This window comes from Lithobates pipiens, unplaced genomic scaffold, assembly GCF_037356315.1.
Source record: "Lithobates pipiens isolate NorthernLeopardFrog02 unplaced genomic scaffold, aLitPip1_a1.2 Scaffold_16, whole genome shotgun sequence".
In the NCBI taxonomy this organism is placed as follows: Eukaryota; Metazoa; Chordata; class Amphibia; order Anura; family Ranidae; genus Lithobates; species Lithobates pipiens.
This window is the reverse complement of record NW_027507748.1, coordinates 530,926,515-530,948,454: the sequence shown is the minus strand read 5'-3', so window position 1 is coordinate 530,948,454 and position 21,940 is coordinate 530,926,515. Positions and strand designations below refer to the sequence as shown.

The window sequence follows — 21,940 nt, the reverse complement described above, 5'->3', positions numbered from 1 at the left end:
AGTGGAGATGGTGGTGGCAGAATCCGACAGCCGATCCAGAGATTGGCTGTGGTGCCGACATCGTGGGCTCCCCGGAGAGGTAAGTATCTATATATTAAAAGTCAGCAGCTACAGTATTTGTAGCTGCTGACTTTGAATTTGTTTTCCCCCAGGCTGGAACACCTCTTTAATGTGCTACTGTATGGTGCATACTAGCACAATATGGCATAAACCTTCAGGGGACCATTTTTTTTTTGGTCGGCGGTTTACTACAGCTTTAATGAAATTCAGGTTCCGTTCCCTGATTTTCATTATGACTAAATCACAATCATTTTACCTCATTGCAACACTTCTTCCCATACCGTTTGATTTCCCATGGACCAAAACATCTGGTATTTTATGCACTGTCCAGCCAATTACACACACATTAGTAAAAAGTTGTATGCATCTCAGCTTCCAGGAAAGGGGTGAGGTTGGGAATTTGGCATCTTTGCCATGGATGCTGGAAAACCTTGTCCCGGCACTGTCCGAAGGAGAACCAGAGAATCACAGCTGAGATGGAAAATGTTGAGGGCCAGCTATAACCCAGGTGAACCACAAAGCTAGGCTTTAAATATGACGTGAAGAAAGGCAAAAAAGCAAATCTGCTTTGAGCTTGCATGTATGTGGGGGAAACAGTGAGAATGTGGAATAAACTTCTCTTGTTTGATTACATTTTTAATTTGTTTATAATTTTTGGGTTTAGAATTTTACTTTGTATTGTGTTAAAAATAGTTGGCAATGTCAAAGTGTTATGTAAAGTTAAAACATTTTTCTTTTTAATTTTGGATAGATTAAAGGATAGACTTTTGTTTTGGTTAGATTGATTGGATAGAACCCGTCATGTTTTATTGTTGTCTGTGTCCATGTCCCTTTTTAGAAACATTCATCCTCTTCATTTGTACTTCTGACCATTGTTACTAGATCTGATGGGGGGAAATTCCACATTTTATAATTGATACCAAAACAGAAATAGAGGGAAATCTTGCAATGGGGACACAAGTGCTGGTGGCAACTACTCAAGATGGGATTTACTTGATTTGCTTCACTTCAAAATTTCCTGTTGTGAGAAATCTTTTGAATGGGACACAAATGTAACAAAAAATTGTGATGGGGATTTAACAAACCCTACTCTACCCATAATACAATAAAAAAATTTGCTCCTCCGGAAGATTTACCACCCTTCATGACCAGGCCATTTTTTGAGATACGGCACTACGTTACTTTAACTGACAATTGTGTGGTCATGCAACGCTGTACCCATATAAAAATGTAATTTTTCCCCCACAAATAGAGCTTTCTTTTGGTTGTATTTGATCACCACTGTGTCTTTTATGTTTTGAGCTATAAACAAAAAAAGACCAACCATTTATAAAAATATATATATATTACTTTCAGCTATAAAACATATCTAATTAAAAAAAATGTAAAAACTTAAATTTCTTCATACATTTAGACCAATATGTATTCTGCTACTTTTTTTTGTTAAAAAAAAAATCCAAAAAGCGCATATTGACTGGTTTACACAACGATATAGCTTCTACAAAGTATGGTATATATTTATCGATTTTTTTTTGTACTAGTAATAGCGGTGATCAGCGACTTTTAGCCGGACTGCGCTATTGCAGCAGTCAATCGGACACTAATAAACTTTTGACACATTGTACTAAAAATATTCAATATTACTGTACTAATGACTGGCAAGGAGTTAAACATCTATGACAATCAAAGGGTTAACTGTGTGCCTAGCCAGTGTTTTTGTGCATTGTGGGATGTACTTTTACTAAGGCAAATAATGGATTTTTTTCCTTGCTTTGTGGGGAAAGAAAATCCATTACTTCCCCGCTGACAGGACAGTGCTCTGTCTTGGTTACATGACAATCGGTGGATGCCAGCAGAAATCCATTGGCCGGCATCTGCTAATTGACATCTGCTTTATTTAATCACAGCACGGCCGGGATGCCGATGGCAAGTACGTGCCCTCCTACCCGGAAGTGCCAGATCACATACCTGTATATCTATGTTATAAGGTCAGCAAGCGGTATGTATGTGTAGCTTTTACTAAGGGAAGAGATAGATTCTAGTCCCTGTTTTGCAGGATCACAGAATCCATCCCTTCCCCTATGTCAGAACAGTGATCTGCAATGTTTACAGATCCCCGTTCCGTGTTGTTTACCGACAGTCGGCGGATGCCAGAGAACATTGAATGCCCAACATTTATAGATCGGCTTCTGCTGTGAATATGCACACCAGAAGCAGCCTGCCAGTGGCGCGTGCAGTTGTAAGTGCAGAATTGCGTATGTATACATATTTCTGCACAGGAGAGCCACCCTGTAGCAGTAAAACGGCTATGGGGTGGATGGCAAGTGGTTTAGGTATACTTTAAGCCCATTGTCTAAGTCAAATGGAAAAAAAATCAGAATTAAATACATTTTAATGTATTTCCACTACAAATTATGGAGAATCCAAAGAGGATTAATAATTATGCAAAGCAGTGTATGTAGCTGTCTCTTATTCACATTGCATTGTGTGTAAGACACTGTCCTGTTTACTCTGTAACAAATGTCTTATTTGCAAACATTTTGCATTTTCACATTCAGTGTGATGTGCTATTATTAATTTAATGAGGAAAAACCCTTCCAGTACAGAAATGCATTTTTTAAATTTCAATTACATTTCCTTTCATTCTCTTCAAGCATAAATCTTCCTTATGTTTATGAGGCACCTATTTCAGTTTAATTAAAGTAGCAAAACACTCAGTGCCAAAACACAGCAGCATGAAACGTGGCTGCGAAGACCGAGTATTATGTACACCATCTCAGGAAGATTTCGACTCTGCTACATGGAATGGAGACTTTCTGTTACCATTGTTGTTTTGTTTCCAGATGCAGAACAAATGCACATAAATTAAGAAAAAAAATTGTATTTCTTAAAAAAAAATTGAACATTACAAACTAATGATTAACTGCGCAATACTCACAAATAACCAAATATGTCATCTTCTGTACACTTGTAGGAGAACGGCACTGTCGGTGTTGCTGTGTTCAACCACGATAAAGAGAAAGATGCAGAAAAACAAAGGCAAACGCCTAAATCGGAGAAAGAAGCTTTGCTTATAGGTAAGCCAGGAAGCCAAAAGCACAAAAATCTGCCAGCACACACAGAATTACTGACGTTTTTGCTTTTGTTACTGGTCCCAAATTTTATGCACAATAAAGTAGTTGTGAACACTTTCTAATACAATTATAACTATCTGGGCACCATAGCTGATTTTTCTTAGTTTCAGAAATGTTCTTTCTTACCTTTTTTACAAGTTTTAAAAGTTCTGTCATGTGACCATGTATCGCTCCTTCCTGATTGTGAGTGGCGGAGTTACAGGACACTGTGTAGATGCACAGTGAGCCTGTATCCCATATTCTGTTCAGTCTGAGGCAAGATGCAGGCTGGGGGCATATTTAAAAGGCAGGCTGTGATTGGGAGCGAGTATGTGCCAGAGATAGGCTGTGATTGGTCAGGGGGCGTTGTGGCCTAACAAACTACCCAATACAGCCATTCTGTGTGCCGGTACCTCTGAATGGCCAGCCAAATGATAGAAACTGGCCACATAAGAACAGATTAAGCTTCTGTGCTTTATGTGATCAGTTTAGAATAAAAAGGAAAGGTGAAGGCCAGAATCAACCAGGTACTTCAGGTGGAAGCAGTACATGAAAATGAAAGAGGTTAAGATTGATAAAATACGCATTTGTGAACACACAGACAGAAAAACAATTAGGGTAACATGCACTTTCATTCATAAGCAATCTGGAAAAATGTTTTTCTAGGGGAATATTCTGTAAGACTGCAAAGGACAGGACAGGGTATGATATTTGCATAGGAGAGACAACATAGGTAGAGGCCTAGGGCAACAAAGGGCCACCAGTCACACATCATGTTGCTGTCAGTCATGCAGTGTATAATAGAAGAGTGCAGAAACTGTTGCTGGCCCTGCACAGTTTATGCTCTTGTGTTTGTGGTATGGTGTACTTTGCCCTATTCTTTAAAGCGGTTGTAAAGGCTTGATTTTTTTCTAAAATTACAAACCTGCTCTGTGCAGTTGTATTGCACAGAGTGGCCCCAAACCTCCTCTTCTGTAGTCTCCCACCAGAACTGTACCCTTCTCCTTTTCTGCTTGCTCTTGGGGCAGACTTGCAGGCTCACTCCCAAGCCAAGCTGTGTGTGTACATAGACACACACATTGTGACTCGACCCCTTTCCTCCTTACAGGATTTGATTGACACTAGCAGTGGCTTATGCCTCTTTGCCCTGCGAGGAGAGGAACAGACATCAGTGCCGCTGCAGGCGGGCACAGTGCTGGATTGAGAGAAGACTTGGGAAATAATATAGGGAGGTGAAGGGGTGATACTACTACTACTGGGACATTTTTTACCTTAATGCAGGGTTTGCATTAAGGAAAAAATATTCTGCCGTTAGAAACACTTTAAGTCTTTAGTTGTAGGTGTACTGACTTGGAGTGGTCCTTTCAGCTTTTCTGCCTTTAACCTCCACCCCTCATGCTAATTTTATACTAAGGCCGGACACGGACAGAGCAAACACAGGTTGCAGGAAAAAAAATTGCTCGATTCCCCATAAGCACAGTCAGCGTTGATGTGGGAATCCCTCCCGCAGAGCCATTGTGTTAGCCCAGTGAGAGGAGGGGGTAAGGGTAAGCTGGCCGTGCCAGGAGAACACAGTGATTATTGCTAGTTGCTATAACATCCAACAGGCTGGTTGTATCCAACTTGATAGATCAACTTGCATACATTCAGGCTGCCCATACATGGTTTGAATCTCGGCTGTTTTTTGCTGAACTGGATGGGATTTGAACCATCTATGGCTTTACGCTAGCCAGTCAAATGAGTTAGGAAAGTGATGGCACAGAAGTAAGCTAGGGTTTCAGAAATTATTAATTCTACCTGCTGGAGGGGCTTGTATTTAAGTTTCTTTTAGGATAATAAGACCTGATGGAACACTTCAGCACTTCAGCAGTAGACAATAGTCCTATGACAGTATTTTTTATTTTAATTTGTCAAAGTCACTTCCTTTCTTGCCTAATTATCAGATACATAACACGGGAAAAAGTAAATGATGTTCTTGCTATGTAGTGTGACAAATATGTAAGTCACAGAGATGGATAAACAGAGTTAATAATGATTTGATAGGTAAAAAAAAAGCTAGCTGCTGTGAATTCTAACTGTGTATTTAGCTTTCTGGCTGGTATCTTTTTTTACATCATTGTTATAGTTTGATGTAAAGAATTGTTTGCATGTACAAGCTCGCTGTTACTAACATTTTTTAATCTTCTGGTTGGTTTATTTCACTGAAAACTAAGCAACAACATCAAGGGTGAATCGTACCTTTTTTACACTACCATTTAGCGGTAATGTGAATTAAATCGTTTTTATGACTATGAACGATGTAATTATTGGGAAACTTCAAGTCAATGTGTTTCGTGACACATCTATATAAAATATTTTCTCTAGGGAACATCCACACTAAGAAAAATGATAATTGCCTTATTCCAGTAGCTGCAATTTTGTATTGGCAAATCAAGCATAAAATGGATGGTTAATAAGTTTCTAGCAGACTGAAATGAAAAAATACTGTTCCACATTGTTTTTTCACATTTACCTGGCTGCAGAATGTGTCACGTCTGTGTGCTGCACAATTTAGTAGAATGATTCAACTTACAATCTTTGACAAGACTTCAGGTGAGTTGAGAAGTCTAGTGACTTCAATTCATCCGGAAAGTAGATTATATTCTACAGCAGTCTCACCTCCTATCATTTTACCAGCTCTTGACATGTCATGTATTTTCGTTTTACAAGATGCAGAAGGCCACAGTTGTCTAGCTATATTTTAATATGTCATATATCCTTTTGCATTTAGGTATCGTATCAACATTTCTCAATGTCCATCCCTTTGGCGCCAATATAGAATACTTGTGGTCTTATCTTCAACAGCTGGACTCAAGGGTAAAATGTGTTTCCTATTTCATTGTGAAGTTTACTGTATGTGTGAAATTCCTACTGTGTATAAGAAACCCCCCTATCCTGGCTGCAGATTGTAACAAATAACTGGGGACTTACCTTGCAAAATGTTGTGTTTTTACTTTGTGAAGTTTTATTTAGGGATATCCCCACATATCCATGGGCTCACCACCACTTTTACCATAGAATGTTTTTTTCCTTATTTGTCTGGCATAGTTTTTTATCGTGTGAGGAGTTCTGAAAGAAAAGAGACTAACAAGGAAGTTATCATTTGTATAGAATAAAATCAGCTGCACTCAGTATAAGATAGTCCTTGTAATATCATGGATTGTACTGAACAAGTAAAGCCACACCTGGGATCTCCCGCTCTAACATGCCTTACCCTGAATATGGCACCCCAGGAATTAATTTGTATTCCCCTGGAACTTCTCTACATGGGATTTATATGTAAGCTTCAATTAGCTGTCAGTCTGGAGAGCACCAGTTAGCAAGAGAGAGGAAGCAGTGTGTTATTTTGACCATTGAGGTCTTTGCTGACTTCTCATTTTGCGAGTGCCCAGGTTGTCATGATGAACCTCTTGCTTAATACTTTAACAACACGTATTCCAGTAAGGAATACATTCTGATTTTTATACTCAATTGAAATCAGTGATTTATAAACTGTGAGAGGTCTCCTTTTACAAATTGAGAACGATAATTTATGGCAGTAACTGTAGACCAGGGTTCGACAGTTGATGGTGGTACAGATGAAAGCTGAAAATCCATTCATTGGAGCTGTATGAGGAGGAGACACTTCATGGAAGAGGTCACAAACAAGTTTTACAGTTTTTAGTAGCAGACGCCAATATAGTAACCACTTCCTTCTTAATGTATTGATGCTTTCCATATCAGGTTGTATATGATATCTATTGACATATGAAAATCAAAATAATGCTATTGATCTACTGGAAGTGTAAATTTAATTAAATAGCAAGTAATTGCTTGTAAGTTCATAGGTTCTTATGGTAAAGCCATCCTGTTCGTCTTACTACTGTAATTAAGAGTATTTTACCGTGTTTTATATTACTATAATAACATTGTCCAAAAATGACAGCCATCCAGATAGATAACATTGACTGGAAGCATAAAAGTTGCATTACCATTTGTACTGTATTAGTGAATGTCTTGCTATTAGGGAACTGTGCTTTGCTTGTTATAATTGTATCAGGCATGATGAATTAATTTGCATTCATATGGATGTCACCTGCATTTCCATGGATGTTCTACAGTTCACTCATTTAGCGATTGTTAATAGACATTTAGAATGAGGTGTTACTAATTTAACACTGTGGGAGGTTTCATGAAAGGCAATTACAATGTTAATAGTTTCCAAGTAACATTAAAACTCCATCATGACACATTTCATGGCATAAATAGTGCATTCCAGGATCTTCACAGGTTAATAACAAACAGTTTATTATCAGTCTAGCAGGGAATGATTGTTAAATTGCTAGTAAAACAAGAACACTGTCAACCTATTTGTAATCAAATCTATTTAGAATCACATTTCTTGAATGTGAGCTACCATTATCTTAGGAAAGCAATTTCTTATCTATGTTTACTGTATATTTATTTAGGGATAACAATGTGAAAGTTGTGTAGAACTCTTCATTACGGCATGCTACTATATAGGGGACAGTTAAGGCCTTGGCCTTGTGTCCATGGGCAAATGCAGTGTGATTTCAGAGACATTTTGATTGCATTTTATATCATCTATATACTCTTCTGAGATTATTCATTGACAGGTGCATTTGACCTGCAGTTGACTACATTCTTAGCTGCATCAACCTGCTTGAAGTTGCTTTTGCATTGCAATTGAGAAAAGCAGACCTGACACAAGTAAAAGCCTGTCAACACAGGCTCATATATAGATAGTGGACCATGCTTGCTTTTGGTATACATGAGCAATCAATAGATGATGGTTGAGAATTTTGCTACCTGCACATACCTTCTAATAGTTCCCCGGGGACCTCATTATTTGGACATTCAGCTTCACAAATACAAATTTCAGCTCCAACTTTATGTAGGCAGCAGCACTACTAGCAAAACTATAGACTCCCTTTAAAACAAAAATAATGATCTTTATATTCACCTATGTGACTGTAATTTTCAAATCCCATTGGATTCAGCTGAAAACAACTGTCACGTTTTGAAAATTAGAATCCTTATCTTGGTATTTTAGCTTTGTGAATTGGGTCTTATGCATCACACCATGAGATTAATGGTAAGACGCCAGAGGCTGGACCTGGGAAACAGCTGAAGTTTCTATTTGCATATTTTAGCCTCCTGAGATTTGAGGCTTATAGTGCATTGTGAAAGATATCAGAAGGTAAGGGCAGGCACCTCTGGGCACCTTCTGTTCACCACTGCTAGTAGTTTGGAACTTTAAAAGTCATTGCGGGTTTACGCTTTAATATGTAAATAACCATTGGCCATCTCTGTTAATCATTAGGGTTGTCTTGGTAGGGATAAAGCCTTCAGGTAGCTTGTTTCCTCAAATAGTTAATTGCACACACTGAATTAACATCCATTTTCAGTATGTACAGTAAACTTATTAAACCTGAAAAATAAAGTGTTAAATAAATATATATATATATATATATATATATATATATATATATATATATATATATATATATATACAAACGCACACATACAGCATTTTTTTTTAAATGCTATAGTTTTGTTATTGGATTATTGCAGTTTGCAATATTTTATACCTGTTGGCTTCAGGAAAACTAAACTACTGCACCAAAACTAATGTAAGAAAATGAAAGGCTACAGTTTTGCTTTTGTGTGGTGCGGTTAGAGGTCGACCGATACATCGGCCGGCCGATATATCGGCCGATATTTGCCGTTTTTTAATTAATCGGCATCGGCCGATTGTGCTGGTAAAAAGCCGATATAGAACTGCAGCGGGACTTTGAAATGACTTCTGTAATAGAAGTCAGTGTAAGTTGCCTTAGAAACGTCTTCCTCCTCTCTGGGCAGGCTGCCAAGAAAAGAACAGAAAGATACAGTGTTTACACTTCTGAATGAATGAAGTCATCTCTGTGTGTAAAGTTCTCAGTTTAACCATTTAAAGACTAAATCTTTTCTGACACTTGTTGCTTACAAGTAAAAATCCTGTATTTTCTGCCAGAAAATCACTTAGACCCCCCAAAAATTATATATATTTTTTTTAGCAGAGATCCTAGGGAATAAAATAGCGGTTGTTGCAATATTTTATGTCACACGGCATTTGCACAGAGGTCTTTCAAATGCATTTTTTGGGGAAAAAAATACACTATTTAAAAAATAAAAATAAAATAAAAACAGTAAAGTTAGCCCATTTTTTTTCGTCCAAAAGTTTTGACTACCTGTTTTTATTTAATATATAGTTTTTTTTTTTTTTTTATCTAAATCATACATACAAGTAAACTGATTGGAGGTTTGTTTTGTTTAATAAATGTTTAAATGTAAGAAATTTTCTGTATCACTTATGAAGACTGCTTTCACACTGGAGCGGGCAGGCGTTGATGGTAAAACGCAAGTTTTAGCGGCTCTTTACCATCATTTTAGCGGTGCTATTTGGCTGCTAGTGGGGCACATCTAACCCAGCTAGCGGCCAAGGAAGAGGTTAAATGCGCCCATGAAGCACTGCTGCCAAATTGCATTGCATGCGCTTCGGCAGTGGTGCCCATTCATATCAATGGGCAGGAGTGGTGGAGGAGCGGTATACACCACTCCAAACTCCAGGCACTTTACAGGCGCTATTTTTAGCCCAAAAGCGCCTGAAAAACACCCCAGTGGGAAAGGTGTGTTAGATCAAGGGGGATTAAAAAAATAAATAAATAAATAAAAAAGGAAAAAATAAATAAATAAAATAAAGTCGGCCTAACATATCGGCCCAAAAAAATCGGCATCATATATCGGCTATCGGCCGCCATGATTTCTAAATATCGGCATCGGCCAGAGAAAAACCCATATCGGTCGACCTCTAGGTGCGGTGCCGTAAAAAATCCTGATAGCTGCATCTTTTGTGTGAAAAACGAAACCTGTACTGTAGGCAGATATTGCTGACCTCAGAATGCTTGTTGCTTGTTTTAACACTTTGAGTTACTGACCTGACACAAGTATTAAGATCTGGTGTTCTGTGCCTTTTTAGGACTTTCTAATCCGCATTCTTGTTCCAAATCTATGAACCAGAAGGTCCTTTAGGCTTGATTGTGTGTTCTGTGAAAAACGTGCATCACGCTTGCAGTGTTATGCATTGTTGATGTCACGGGCAGCAGTTGTGCATTTCCGCATGCAGCAAATGCTTGGTACATAAAAAAAAATAAAAAAAATATATGAAGCTCAGTACCCAAAAGGGTGCAGGAGCATCTTTGCCACATATGTCATGTGTAGGACAGCCTATTCAAATGAAAAGTGCAATAAAGTAATGCATTCACACATCACAGAAATGTGAATGGGGTCTTAAAGTAAACTTGTGATAAATGTACCTTTGCCAATCCTCTCCTGAAATGCCATCGACCATATTCTTTTGGTCTGACCCTCCTTCCATGTATGCACTTTTTTTCTGGTATCCTTTGTTCTGGACCTTTTTCATGTATGCACATTTTTTATTGCCCATATTCTGAGCCCCTGGTTACAGTTTTTTAAGTCAGTAACCCAGAACAAATGTGCACACCAATAAAGTCTGAAGTCACAATTGACAGGCTAGCTCTGATTCAGTGACTCAAAACATTGATGCCTGAGTATCAGCGAGATAGCCAGGAGTTTCCAGAAGTTTTCAGAAGATGAACCCAACAATGTCATGTCAGGCTTATTTAGTTTCAATTCTTAGTTTTAGCAATGCTTTACAGCTGTTATAGCGGCACTTTTGGGCCGCTAGTGGGGCACTTTTAACCCCCGCTAGCGGTTGAAGAAAGGGTTAATAGCGCCCGTGTTGCGACGCTGCCAAATCACTTTGCAGATGCTTTGGCTGCACTGCCCATTCATTTCAATGAATAGCATTGGCTGTCACTGGGTAAAATAGTGCACATCATTAACACACAGGGCGTTTTGGGAGCGGTGTATACACCACTCCCGCACTGCCCCAAAGATGCTGCTTGCAGGACTTTTTTTCCTGTCCTGCAAGCGCACCGCCCCAGTGTGAAAGCACTCAAACTTTTTTTTATATATATATTTGAGTGATGTATCCTGTTTCATATGAAATAAGCAAGTAAGGAGAATATTTTTTGCTCTATTTATCTCCTTTACACCCAACAATATATAATTGGCCTATACTGTAAAAACCTGAGCATGTATGTTTATTGGCTATGACCTGTTCTTTGTTTTGTATGTAATATACTTACATTTCATCTGGTTAATTAAATTTTCTAACAAAAGGGTACAGGCTGATTTTAAAACACACAGAAGTCAGGTTTATTTTAATTACTATTAAACAAAGAGGTAGCATTGACTGTCACTGGGTAAAATAGTGCACATCATTAACACACATTTATGTGAAAGGTAAATGCAGTAACCGTAGCATCTGATCACGGCATGTATCTCTTAAAAGAATGAAATGCTATAAAGAATGAAAACCTCTGTTTTGTTGAAGTTCTTCTAAGGCAGCTGATAGTTTTTTCTCTGTTAAACCAGCAGGTTAAACAAAAAAAGTGACCAGATTCTCCCATCCACACATTCAAGGTGGATGGAAGAATCCTCCCTGCTGAACTATTATATTCTGACAGTAAAGAGACTGCCCTTCAAAATACACTGATCAGCATTGCAGGCTATAGCCTGCAGTGCTGATGGCGTGGGGGAAATCTGACAGGGTTATTGTACAGAAGTCTATCTGTAGATCAACATCTGTAACACCCTCAGTGCCCATACATGGATTGAAATTGAAAAGGTCGAATCTTGATCCATGTATGCGCAGCTTAAGTCTTCAGACTGTTCCTAAACTGACCTTCCATATTAGATTTACATAATTCAATGTAGCAAGGTTCTGAATAAGTATCTTTAGGCCGGCAACAACTATGGAACTTACCATGTTTGTGGTCCAGACATACTTTATTCCCAGCTTAGTAGGTCACAGCTTTCCCCAAGCTTTGGTGAGCTATACAATCTGCTGGAGTTTGAAGAAAATGTTCACTATATCCCCTCCTTATCAGGAAAAATACAAAAGCAAGTGTTACTTTCCCATAACCTTTGCTACAGGCTAATGGCGGCGATCTGCAATTTTTATCAGGACTGCGATATTGTAGTGGTCAGATTGGACATTTTTGACGCTATTTTGTTACCATTGGCATTTATACAACGATCACAGCTAAAAATAGCCATTGATTACTGTATAAATGTCATTTGCAGGGAAGGGGTTAACACTAGGAGTCGATCAAGGGGTTAACTGTGTTCCCTGGGTTTGTTCTAACTGTAGGGTGGATGGGACTGACAAGGAGAGGAGAGATATCGGTGTTCATACTTAGTATGAACACACAATTTCTCTCCTCTCCCCTGAGAGAACCGGGATTTGTGTGTTTACACACACAGATCCCAGTTCTCGCTCTGTCACAGGCGATCGCGGGTGCTTGGTGGTCACAGCTTGTATAACAGTGTAAATTTGTTGTCCCCTCAAAATAACTCAACACACAGCCATTAATGTCTAAACCACTGGCAACAAACGTGAGTTCCTCCCCATTGATCCACCTCTGCATAAGCGATTCTCTTTCAGTCTATGATGATTGCCGCTGCCATACTAATCCACCACAGCACCATTCAGTGTCCACTACACCTCTCTACCAATACCACCACTGGTTTCTGTTCACTTTACAAATAAATGTAAAATATAAACAACATACATGAGCCATTCACAACTCTGCCCCGAGTTACATCCAACCTTTTCTGAAAACCTCACCCACACCTTCCTTTTTATCTCCACCCAAAACCCTCTGCTCTCTAGCTACCGCAACATCACCACCAACAGAATCAGGTGCAACTGTTGTGCAAGTCAGGCTGCCTCTAATTTAGCATAGGATTTTTTCAGGCCAGGAGATCTAACAGCTAACAGTAACAGTTATGCAGATCTCTTAGACAGTTATACAATATAAAACTACTGTTTTTATCTCAAAACACTGTCAGTTAAATGCTCAGTCCACCCTTTTAGTTACAAGCAGGGATGCTATTCAGGTCTGTCGCTATCAAGGATTCACAGTGAATTCCTATAATTTGCAAATATCAAACCCAAAAATGTGCATGTTTGCCACATAAAAGAAACAGAACAAGATTTAATGTGGCGCATAGTTTTTTCACTGGTCAGATGAGTTACAAGACGCCAATCATTTGAACAAATAAATAAACCGAACACTTTTATAAAAGGGTGGGCTCACAGCAGCCATATTGTCAGTGTGTGTGTTGAACCTTTTATGGAAAGCTAACAACTGTGTAGTCTTTTTTTCTTTACAAATTTCTTAACAGCCCTACAAAGTCACAATTGATTAACAATATTTCCCCCCAATAGATTTCAATGGGGTTTGCCACAAAGTTTATGAACATTCCCTGGTGTCTACCAAAATAAGCAGTTTTTGGTGGAATGACCCTTAAAAAGTGGGGTTTCAAGCTGTAGTAAGTTCTATCATTTTATCCGGTGATTGCTTCTGCTTGCTGTTCAGCAGCACCATTTCTTTATCATTAAAAAGGCCTTGTTTTTGAATTTTAAATTGTTGCTTATTAATTTTACTTTTTTAATTCTCTCTTGTAGATTTCAGCAAATGAAGTTGAAAACATATTGATGAGGTTACCTCGAATGTTTAAACAAGAATTCACTGGTGTAGGAGCAACACTGGAGAAGAGGTGGAAGTTCTGTGCCTTTGAAGGAATCAAATCTACTTGATTGTGCTCAGTGCTAGAGACATTTAGTGGACCTGCCACAGCATGGCAGATATTTGAAGTATTCCATAGACAAAGGACATTTTGCAAGGCCAACGAACTTGAATTCTAGTTACATCTGTGATGTGCCCTTGTGTGTGAAGATGTCATTGTGCGCCAGTTTTGCAGCTTTTAATCAGATTTGTGATAGAACTCTACTGTAAAGATGACAACAGGTGTTTCTCTTTAAATCTAGGTAGCTCTGAAATTGTGTAGTTACTACCGGTATATAGAAGAGAATAGATAGGTGGACAAACAACTACTGAGAATTATTATTACTATTAAAAATGACTATTAAAAAAACCCCAATATTTAGCTTTGGATCTCTCAAATGAACCAGGAGCAGTATAGACTGACAGTTCAATGTCTAATTATCAAAAGTATCTTGTATAAACCTAAGCAACCTGCAACTCTTCACCCTATGGAATCATTTTACAAATGTTTAATCCATTCAATATTTTCATTCACATGTTCATCACGTGTTCATTTTCATAATCAAAACCTATTCAGTTTACTAAAAGATCTACTATATAGGTCAAATAAATTTACTACATGCATTTTATTTTAACAGAATTTGTAGTAAGTTTCTTTCTAAAAGTCAATTCATGAAAGTTACAGTATAATCTTTAACTCGGCCTTTAGCTGGTGCTAACTGTGATCTATCATAAGTTTATCGAGTAAAGCAGGGAGCAGATAAACGAAACATCGATGAGAAAAAAATGCACACCTATGTGATATTTATGCACGTTAATTACACATAAAAATAATTGTGATACAAAAATAGTTTAAATAACTACTATGGCTTAGGGAATTGACTCCTTTATATGAGTGTCTTGGGCAACAGTGAGCAATAGGAGGAAAATGTAATCTTGAGATTATCACATTCATTTGTTCTTAAAATCTAATATGGAGCTCCAGCCAAAACTTTTTGTATAAGTGGAGATGGGTTAGAACCGCTGGCAAGCTTTTATCGTTGGTTTTTCCCTTGTTGCAGACCTTTAATCCCTTTACGTTTTGGCCTGTTGACCACTGGGCAGCAGTGTGGCATAGTGGTTGGCACCCACTGCATGGAGTTTGTATGTTCTCCCTGTGATTGCATATATTTCCTTTGTGCACTCTGGTTTCCTCCTACACTGCAAAGACATGCCCTCATATGTGTTCATGTGATATTGGGGCCTTAGATTGTAAGCTCCTTGAGGGCATGGACTGATCTTAAAGTACAATATGTAAAGTGTTGGAAAGAAAAAAAAATGTTGGCATTATATGAATAACTGTAATACATAAGGAAAAATACTGTCACTGGGGCAGAGAAGAAAATATTCAATCTAGCAGATGCACCAAAATAGCAACAAAGGGGAAATATCATAATTTTGACTGCAGTGACATATGTCACTGTTGTATCTCAACTGCTGATGTGACGTAATCTCCCCAATGGGGATACATATAGGAATAGGAAAATTTAACAGAGGTTCTGTCCAAACCCTTTCTCCACTCATCCAAAACTAGTGAAAACCCATCGTCTGGAGCTCCACTTTAATTAAGGAAGTTCATAGCTGGGCCAGTGGGGAGACAGCTGCCTTAACCAACTCTCCACGGACAAGAAATCCATCAGCTACTACTTACACTAATATTATACAAAACCACACTATGTAAAATCTCTATTCTTGTTTTACTGCTCCATTGCAGAATATGTTACTGCATTTGTACAGGTGTGAAAAGACCTTAAAATAGACCCACCGTTAAAAATCAAACTTCATATTAATCAATAGGACACATTGACATTGCCCAATAATATATAGTTACATAGTAGGTGAGGTTGAAAAAAAAAAACACAAGGCCATCAAACCTATGTGTGTGATTATACGAAATTTTATTTTTATAAAAAAAAAAAAAAAAAAATCATCTTGCTAGGAATAACATATACTGCAGTGAGCTTCATCATATCACTTACAGTCTAGGTGGGTATGTGACTTAATTAGGAATGGCAGAGAGTCTCTTTCCACTCAGACAGACCTTATCAGTCTGAAGCAGAGCCAGTTTATGTAATGAGCAAATATGGCTTCCTCATGTAGAATAAGGTTTTTAAAACACCTGTAATTGATAGCGTTAATAGCTGCAAAGGGTTTTATTATTTCAGGCTAAGGAGAGTTAACTAAGAAGGTGACTGGAGTTTGGTCTTATACCATATGATACTGTTTACATAATTATAATAGGCAAATATCTGAATTTGCGTATGTCCATCATTACTCATTTGAAATTTTTTCACACCTTCCAGCCAGTAGGCCAAGGAGTATACTAACTGAAGAGCTAAAAGTTGCCTACCGTTGACCTCCAGAGAAGATACTTGAATGTCTGTAGTACTGAAATGTATCCAGTTGTGCTTAGCATTGCACCCTTTTTATATATTTATACACAGTAAACTATTGTTCATTTGGCTTACCTGAGCCATCTGATTAAATGTCTTTCCATTATATCTTACTTTTCCAGTGTTATGATTTCAACATAATTAGCTTTAGTTGCATATGTTGGTAAAGAAATCTTGCATATTATTATTTTTCCATTATTTAAAACAGGGAATATTTGTCTTTCCAGGAGAGATTACACAATTTAAACTGCTCTGTAAGAGGAAAAAATAAATTATTTTTTTAACGTAATCTGAACAACAGTCGACAGTATCACATATCCTATATTGTAACTGTATCTTCCTGATGTAAATATTAAATAACTTTGTTTTTTTTTCTCTGTAAGGGTATGTATTATATTCAGATATATGCATCAGATATTCGGTTGGATTGTTATCAAATTTTATATTAAATATTTGAAAACTGTAATAAAAAGCTTTTTTCAGTAAATATTATTGTACAGACAGTAGTGCAATGTTGTTCTTTATATATAACTTTAGGGACTGATTGGTCATAGCTTATATTCTGGGAATGAAATGGCTACAAAGACAGGGTAGAGAAGGCTATCCAAGCACCCATGCTGAAATGGCATTCTGCCCATGATTTGACCCCTCTTGTGGCAGGGAGGCATGCATGCGGAAGCTATTCTATATTGAATAAAGCTCAACATTCAGCCATGATGGCATGCTTGGCAGCCAGCCATTCTCTGTGCTGGGAATGTTTGTGGAGCACAAAAACATATACTTTCATGTGAAATGTGCATACATTGTATATATGATTATCTGTGCACAAGTGTGTGAATAATTAAAGCTGCAAAAAAAGTGAAACAATCACTTGAATATATATATATATATATATATATATATATATATATATATATATATATATATATATATATATAGAATAAAACATTCTGTGCTATCTCTGTGTGTTTTCAGCAATGACCAAAAACTATCACACCCAATCATAAACAATAAAACAGCAAAAGTCTATATAATCGTAGTCCCATAGAACATGTGATGTATATCACTCCCAAGTAAGTGCTGCAAGACATGTATGTAGAAACACCTTCACCATGGTGAATCCCTTATGAGAAAACTTTCAACTGTCTATACTGACCACCACAACAAAGGTCAGAATGCTCTTCAACACCAGATGGACTCCTTTCCATCAGAATCAGCAAGGAAGGAAAAAAAATCTAGTGCCACACATCCACAGAGTCATATGCTAGTAATGGGAGACAACCTCAGCTTGGGCTCCTGCAAGGCCATGCCCCCAAAGCATTTCGCTCTGCCCTTCTGAGCTGAGTCATGGAGCAATCACAATGGTTGAGCTCTGGGGGGCGGAGCAAAATATGTTGGGAGGCATGGCCTGGCGGGATCACAGGCTGAGGTTGCCTCTCTTATTACTACTATAGGACTCTGTGGATGTGTGGCACTAGGGACGTTTTTCTCTTTCCTTTCAGTGACTGCAGGAGCCTACATGGAACCATCTATCGGTATTTTGCTGGATGAATTTCTGCCAGCAAAAGATTGAGAGCATGTTCTCAATTTTTCAGACGGAAAAGGTTTCAATTGGAATTCCCGATCATCTGTAGCAATTCCGACGTGCAAAATTCCTATGCATGGTCGGAAACAATTCGACACATGCTTGGAAGCATTGAACTTAATTTCCTCCGCTCGTCGTAGTGTTGTACACTACCGCGTTCTTGACGGCCGAAAGTTCAGTGAACTTTTGTGTGACCGTGTGCATGCAAGCCAAGTTTAAGTGGAATTCCGTTGGAAAAACCATCATAGCTTTTACTGACGAGAATTAGGTGTTTTTTTATGGGTCTGGCATTTGCATGTGTAGTAAATGTTAAATTGTATGCCCAGTTACAACTTTTTGGTTTAGCCAATTAGAACCTCTGTTGTGGTTTTTATTTCTGTCCAGGACTACTTTTTACTGATTTCTCATCACTTTGTGCCACAGTGACAACAGTTTCACCAGACAGGAAGGAGAAGGCCAGTATCAGGGGGCTCACATGTGCCAGTCGTTTTCTAAAACAGCCACTCTCTGTGCCACCCAAGCCCATCCTATTTTGAAGTCTATTAGAGCCTCTGGCTCGAATCAGTGCTTAACCACTGGGCACTTAAACCCCCTTCCTAACCAGACCAATTTTCTTCTTTCAGTGCTCTCACATTTTGAATAGCAATTACTCAGTCAGGCAACATGCTACCCATATTAATGTTTTCTCCTTTTTTTCACATAAATAGAGCTTTCTTTTGGTGGTATTTGATCACCTCTGGGTTTTAAATTTTTTGCTCTATAAATTAAAAAAGAATGAACATTTTGTTAAAAAAATGCATTTTTCTTTTGGTTAGAAAATTTTGCAAATTAGAATTTTTTCTTCATAAATTTTGGCCAACATTTATACTGCTACAGTTCTTTGGTAAAAATAACCCAAATAAGTGCATATTATTTGGTCCGTGTGAAAGTTATAGAGTCTGCAAGCTATGGTGCCAATCACTGAAATTTAATCTCACCTGATCACACCTGATGTACTGACAGCCTATCTCATTTCTTGAGACCCTAACAAGCCAGGACAGTAAAAATACCCCCCTTTTTATTGAACCCTTTTTGGAAAGCCATTCCAAGGTTTTTAGTAAGAGGCATGGTGAGTTTTTCGAAGCTGTAATTTTTTCCCACAATTCTTTGCAAAATGAAGATTTTCTTTTTTGGGTTTTTTCACAGAATTGTCATATTAACAAGTTATTTCTCTCACACAGCATATGCATACCACAAATGACACCCCAAAACACATTCTGCTACTCCTGTGTATGGCGATACCACATATGTTAGACTTTTACACAGCCTGGCGACGCACAGAGGCCAAACATTCAGGGAGCACTATCAGATGTGCTAGGGACATAAATTACACATTACATTTTTTTGACTACCTATTACACTTTTGAAGGCCCTGGCCCTGAAGCACCAGGACAATGGAAACGTCCACAAAATTACCCTATTTTGGAAAGTACACACCCCAACGTATAGTCTTTGAGGGATAATGAGTCTTTTGAACATGTAATTTTTTTTCACAAGTTGTTGGAAAACATGGAAAGAAAATTAAAACGCATTTTTTTTTTTTTTTACACAAAGTTGTCAATTTATAGGATATTTCTAACACATAGCATGTACATAGCAAAAATTACACCCCAAAATACATTCTGCTACTTTTCCTGAGTATGGTGATATAATATTTGTGAGACTTTTACACAGCCTGGGACATACATTTCAAATCGAATTAGACTACCTATTATTACACTTTTTGTGAGAAACTGATGGGCACTGCAGTGGCAAGGATGCGGAATGGATGAGAACTGATGTGGCATGGATGAGCACTAATGTGGCACAGATGACAACTGATGTGGCATGGATGTGGCACAGATGACAACTGATGTGGCATGGATGTGGCGCAGATGAGAACTGATGTGGCGCAGATGAGAACTGATATGGCACGGATGTGAACTGATGTGGCTCAGATGAGCACTGATGTGGCATGGATGAGCACTGCTGTGGCATGGATGAGCACAGATGAGGCATAAATGAGCAAGAATGAGCCATGGCCGGGAATGGACAGGCATGAATGAGCCAGGGATGGATAGAGCACGGATGAACCAGGGATGAATGAAGCACGGATGTGCCAGGGATGGATGGAGCATGGATGAGCCAAGGGTGGATGGGTAACAGATGAGCCAGGGATGGATGGAGCATGGATGAGCCAGGGATGGATGGAGCATGGATGAGCACATATGGAACATGGAAGGGCACATATGGATGGGCACATGGAATCTCGGTGGGTACATATAGGGCATGGATGGGCACATATGGAGCCTGGATGGGTACATATAAGACATGGATGGGCACATATGGAGCCTGGATGGAGATAGATCAGCACTGTGGGCACTCCAGAGACAGCCCACAGCACTGCTGCACCTAGCTCCACCCTCTCCTCGCACACAGTACTGATCGGTGGGAGGAGCTGCACCGGACAAGCTCCGGTTTGTTGACAAGTAATTGCTCCATCATTGGATAGAGCGATTACATGGTAAAGGGCCGCTGTCATTGGCCCTATACCCCGTTCCGTGGCTCGTCGGGTCTGGTCACGGACATTCCCAAGTGTGTGCCATTCTGTGCGGACGTCCACGGACTTCCTCCCATCCTCGCTCAACATCCTAAAAGGGACCGGGCACATGGATGAGGGGGCGGCGGCGGCGGCGACATTGATAGGGAAGATGGTGCCCGCGTGCCCTCAATGGATAGACTGCCACTGCTAAGTTACCAGTAACTCTACTGAAGAAATGCAAACATACAGGGACAGTTCTTGTAAAACAGCTTCTCACACCCATTCCTGCACTGGTGGTGTTCTAGTGCCCATAAGGTAAGCATATCTGAATAACAGCAGAGAGTCCATAGTACTTTAGAGGCAAGTCTCCATTAATCAAGGTCCTAAAATCTAGTGGGTTCATTTTAAAAAAAGAATGATAAATGGTATTAGTGGTTCCGCTTATGGCACACTATTCTAGCAAAGATGATATTTTTTACGGGAATATCAAATAAGAAGCTTCTTATATGGGCATTTAAAAGCTGTAATATTCAGTGTTATAGTACACCTCAAACTATCCAATCCATTTAAATTATGTAACGGTAGTGTGATAACATTGGAATATAGTTGATAACAGAAGCACACACTATATTCTGATACAAGGTGATGTTGCTAAATTCCCATACAAATGTATAAATGAAAATACAAGATAATGTGAAGCTATTAGCATACATCATCTAAAATGTGATATGATAAGAAAATAAACAAGTAAATTGTAGAAAAGTACCAGCAGTTGTATAATTCTGACAGATGGTATGAAATCTATGGTTTGAAAAACGTGCAATTTTAATGAATATTCAGATAGCACATTCCTGTAGCAGAAATAATTTCATAAGCACCTTTTTGTGAAACAAATACTTCCAGATTTTTAAGATTAAACGTGTTCCTTTTTTTATCAACACCTCCAACATTAAGCTTGGATCTCTCCCTAGGCACAGTAGGTCTTATTGTCGGGGAGCACCAGTTCTTAAAAATCAGGGTCACCAAAACCTAAAATCTCATATAATGCTCCCCATCAGGGATTTATTAGTGCAGCCATATAACAGAAACGGTATTTATTTTTCCCAAATGGCAATATAAAACAAAATGTGCTAATATTCAGCATAGTAACAAAGCAGTGTCTCACTAACTAATTGCTTGCAAGTGTAGCTCAAACAACTTTTACCAGGCATCTGTTTCATTCTCACATGCCCTTCTGTGTATATATTAACCCCTTACAGGACCATAAGCCAAATTGGGGACCCATCCTGTACATTATATAACCTGTGTCATCGAAGCAGCCAGCTCCACCTTCATGGGTCAAACATGGCCCATCAACTGTATCTAGGTACCTAGATGGTCAGGCCAGAAATTTCCCTTTTAAACAAGGAACTTTAAAGGAGGAAACAGAATGGAACAAAGGATGTAGCCAAAGA

The 21,940-nt window shown here is 38.6% G+C and overlaps 1 protein-coding gene across 11 annotated transcripts in view; it reads left to right on the top strand.

Annotated features, from left to right (window-relative positions):
* ENOX1 (ecto-NOX disulfide-thiol exchanger 1) overlaps nt 1-16,840 on the top strand; it is a 784,997-nt gene extending 768,157 nt beyond the window's left edge. For all 11 annotated transcript variants that reach the window (XM_077483208.1, XM_077483202.1, XM_077483205.1 and 8 more), the window contains 3 exons: nt 3,035-3,137; nt 5,944-6,029; nt 13,810-16,840. In XM_077483208.1, coding sequence (XP_077339334.1) covers nt 3,035-3,137; nt 5,944-6,029; nt 13,810-13,941 — 321 coding nt within the window. In that variant the 3' untranslated portion in view covers nt 13,942-16,840. The remainder of the gene's footprint in view (nt 1-3,034; nt 3,138-5,943; nt 6,030-13,809) is intronic.
* Nucleotides 16,841-21,940: the final 5,100 nt, after the last annotated feature.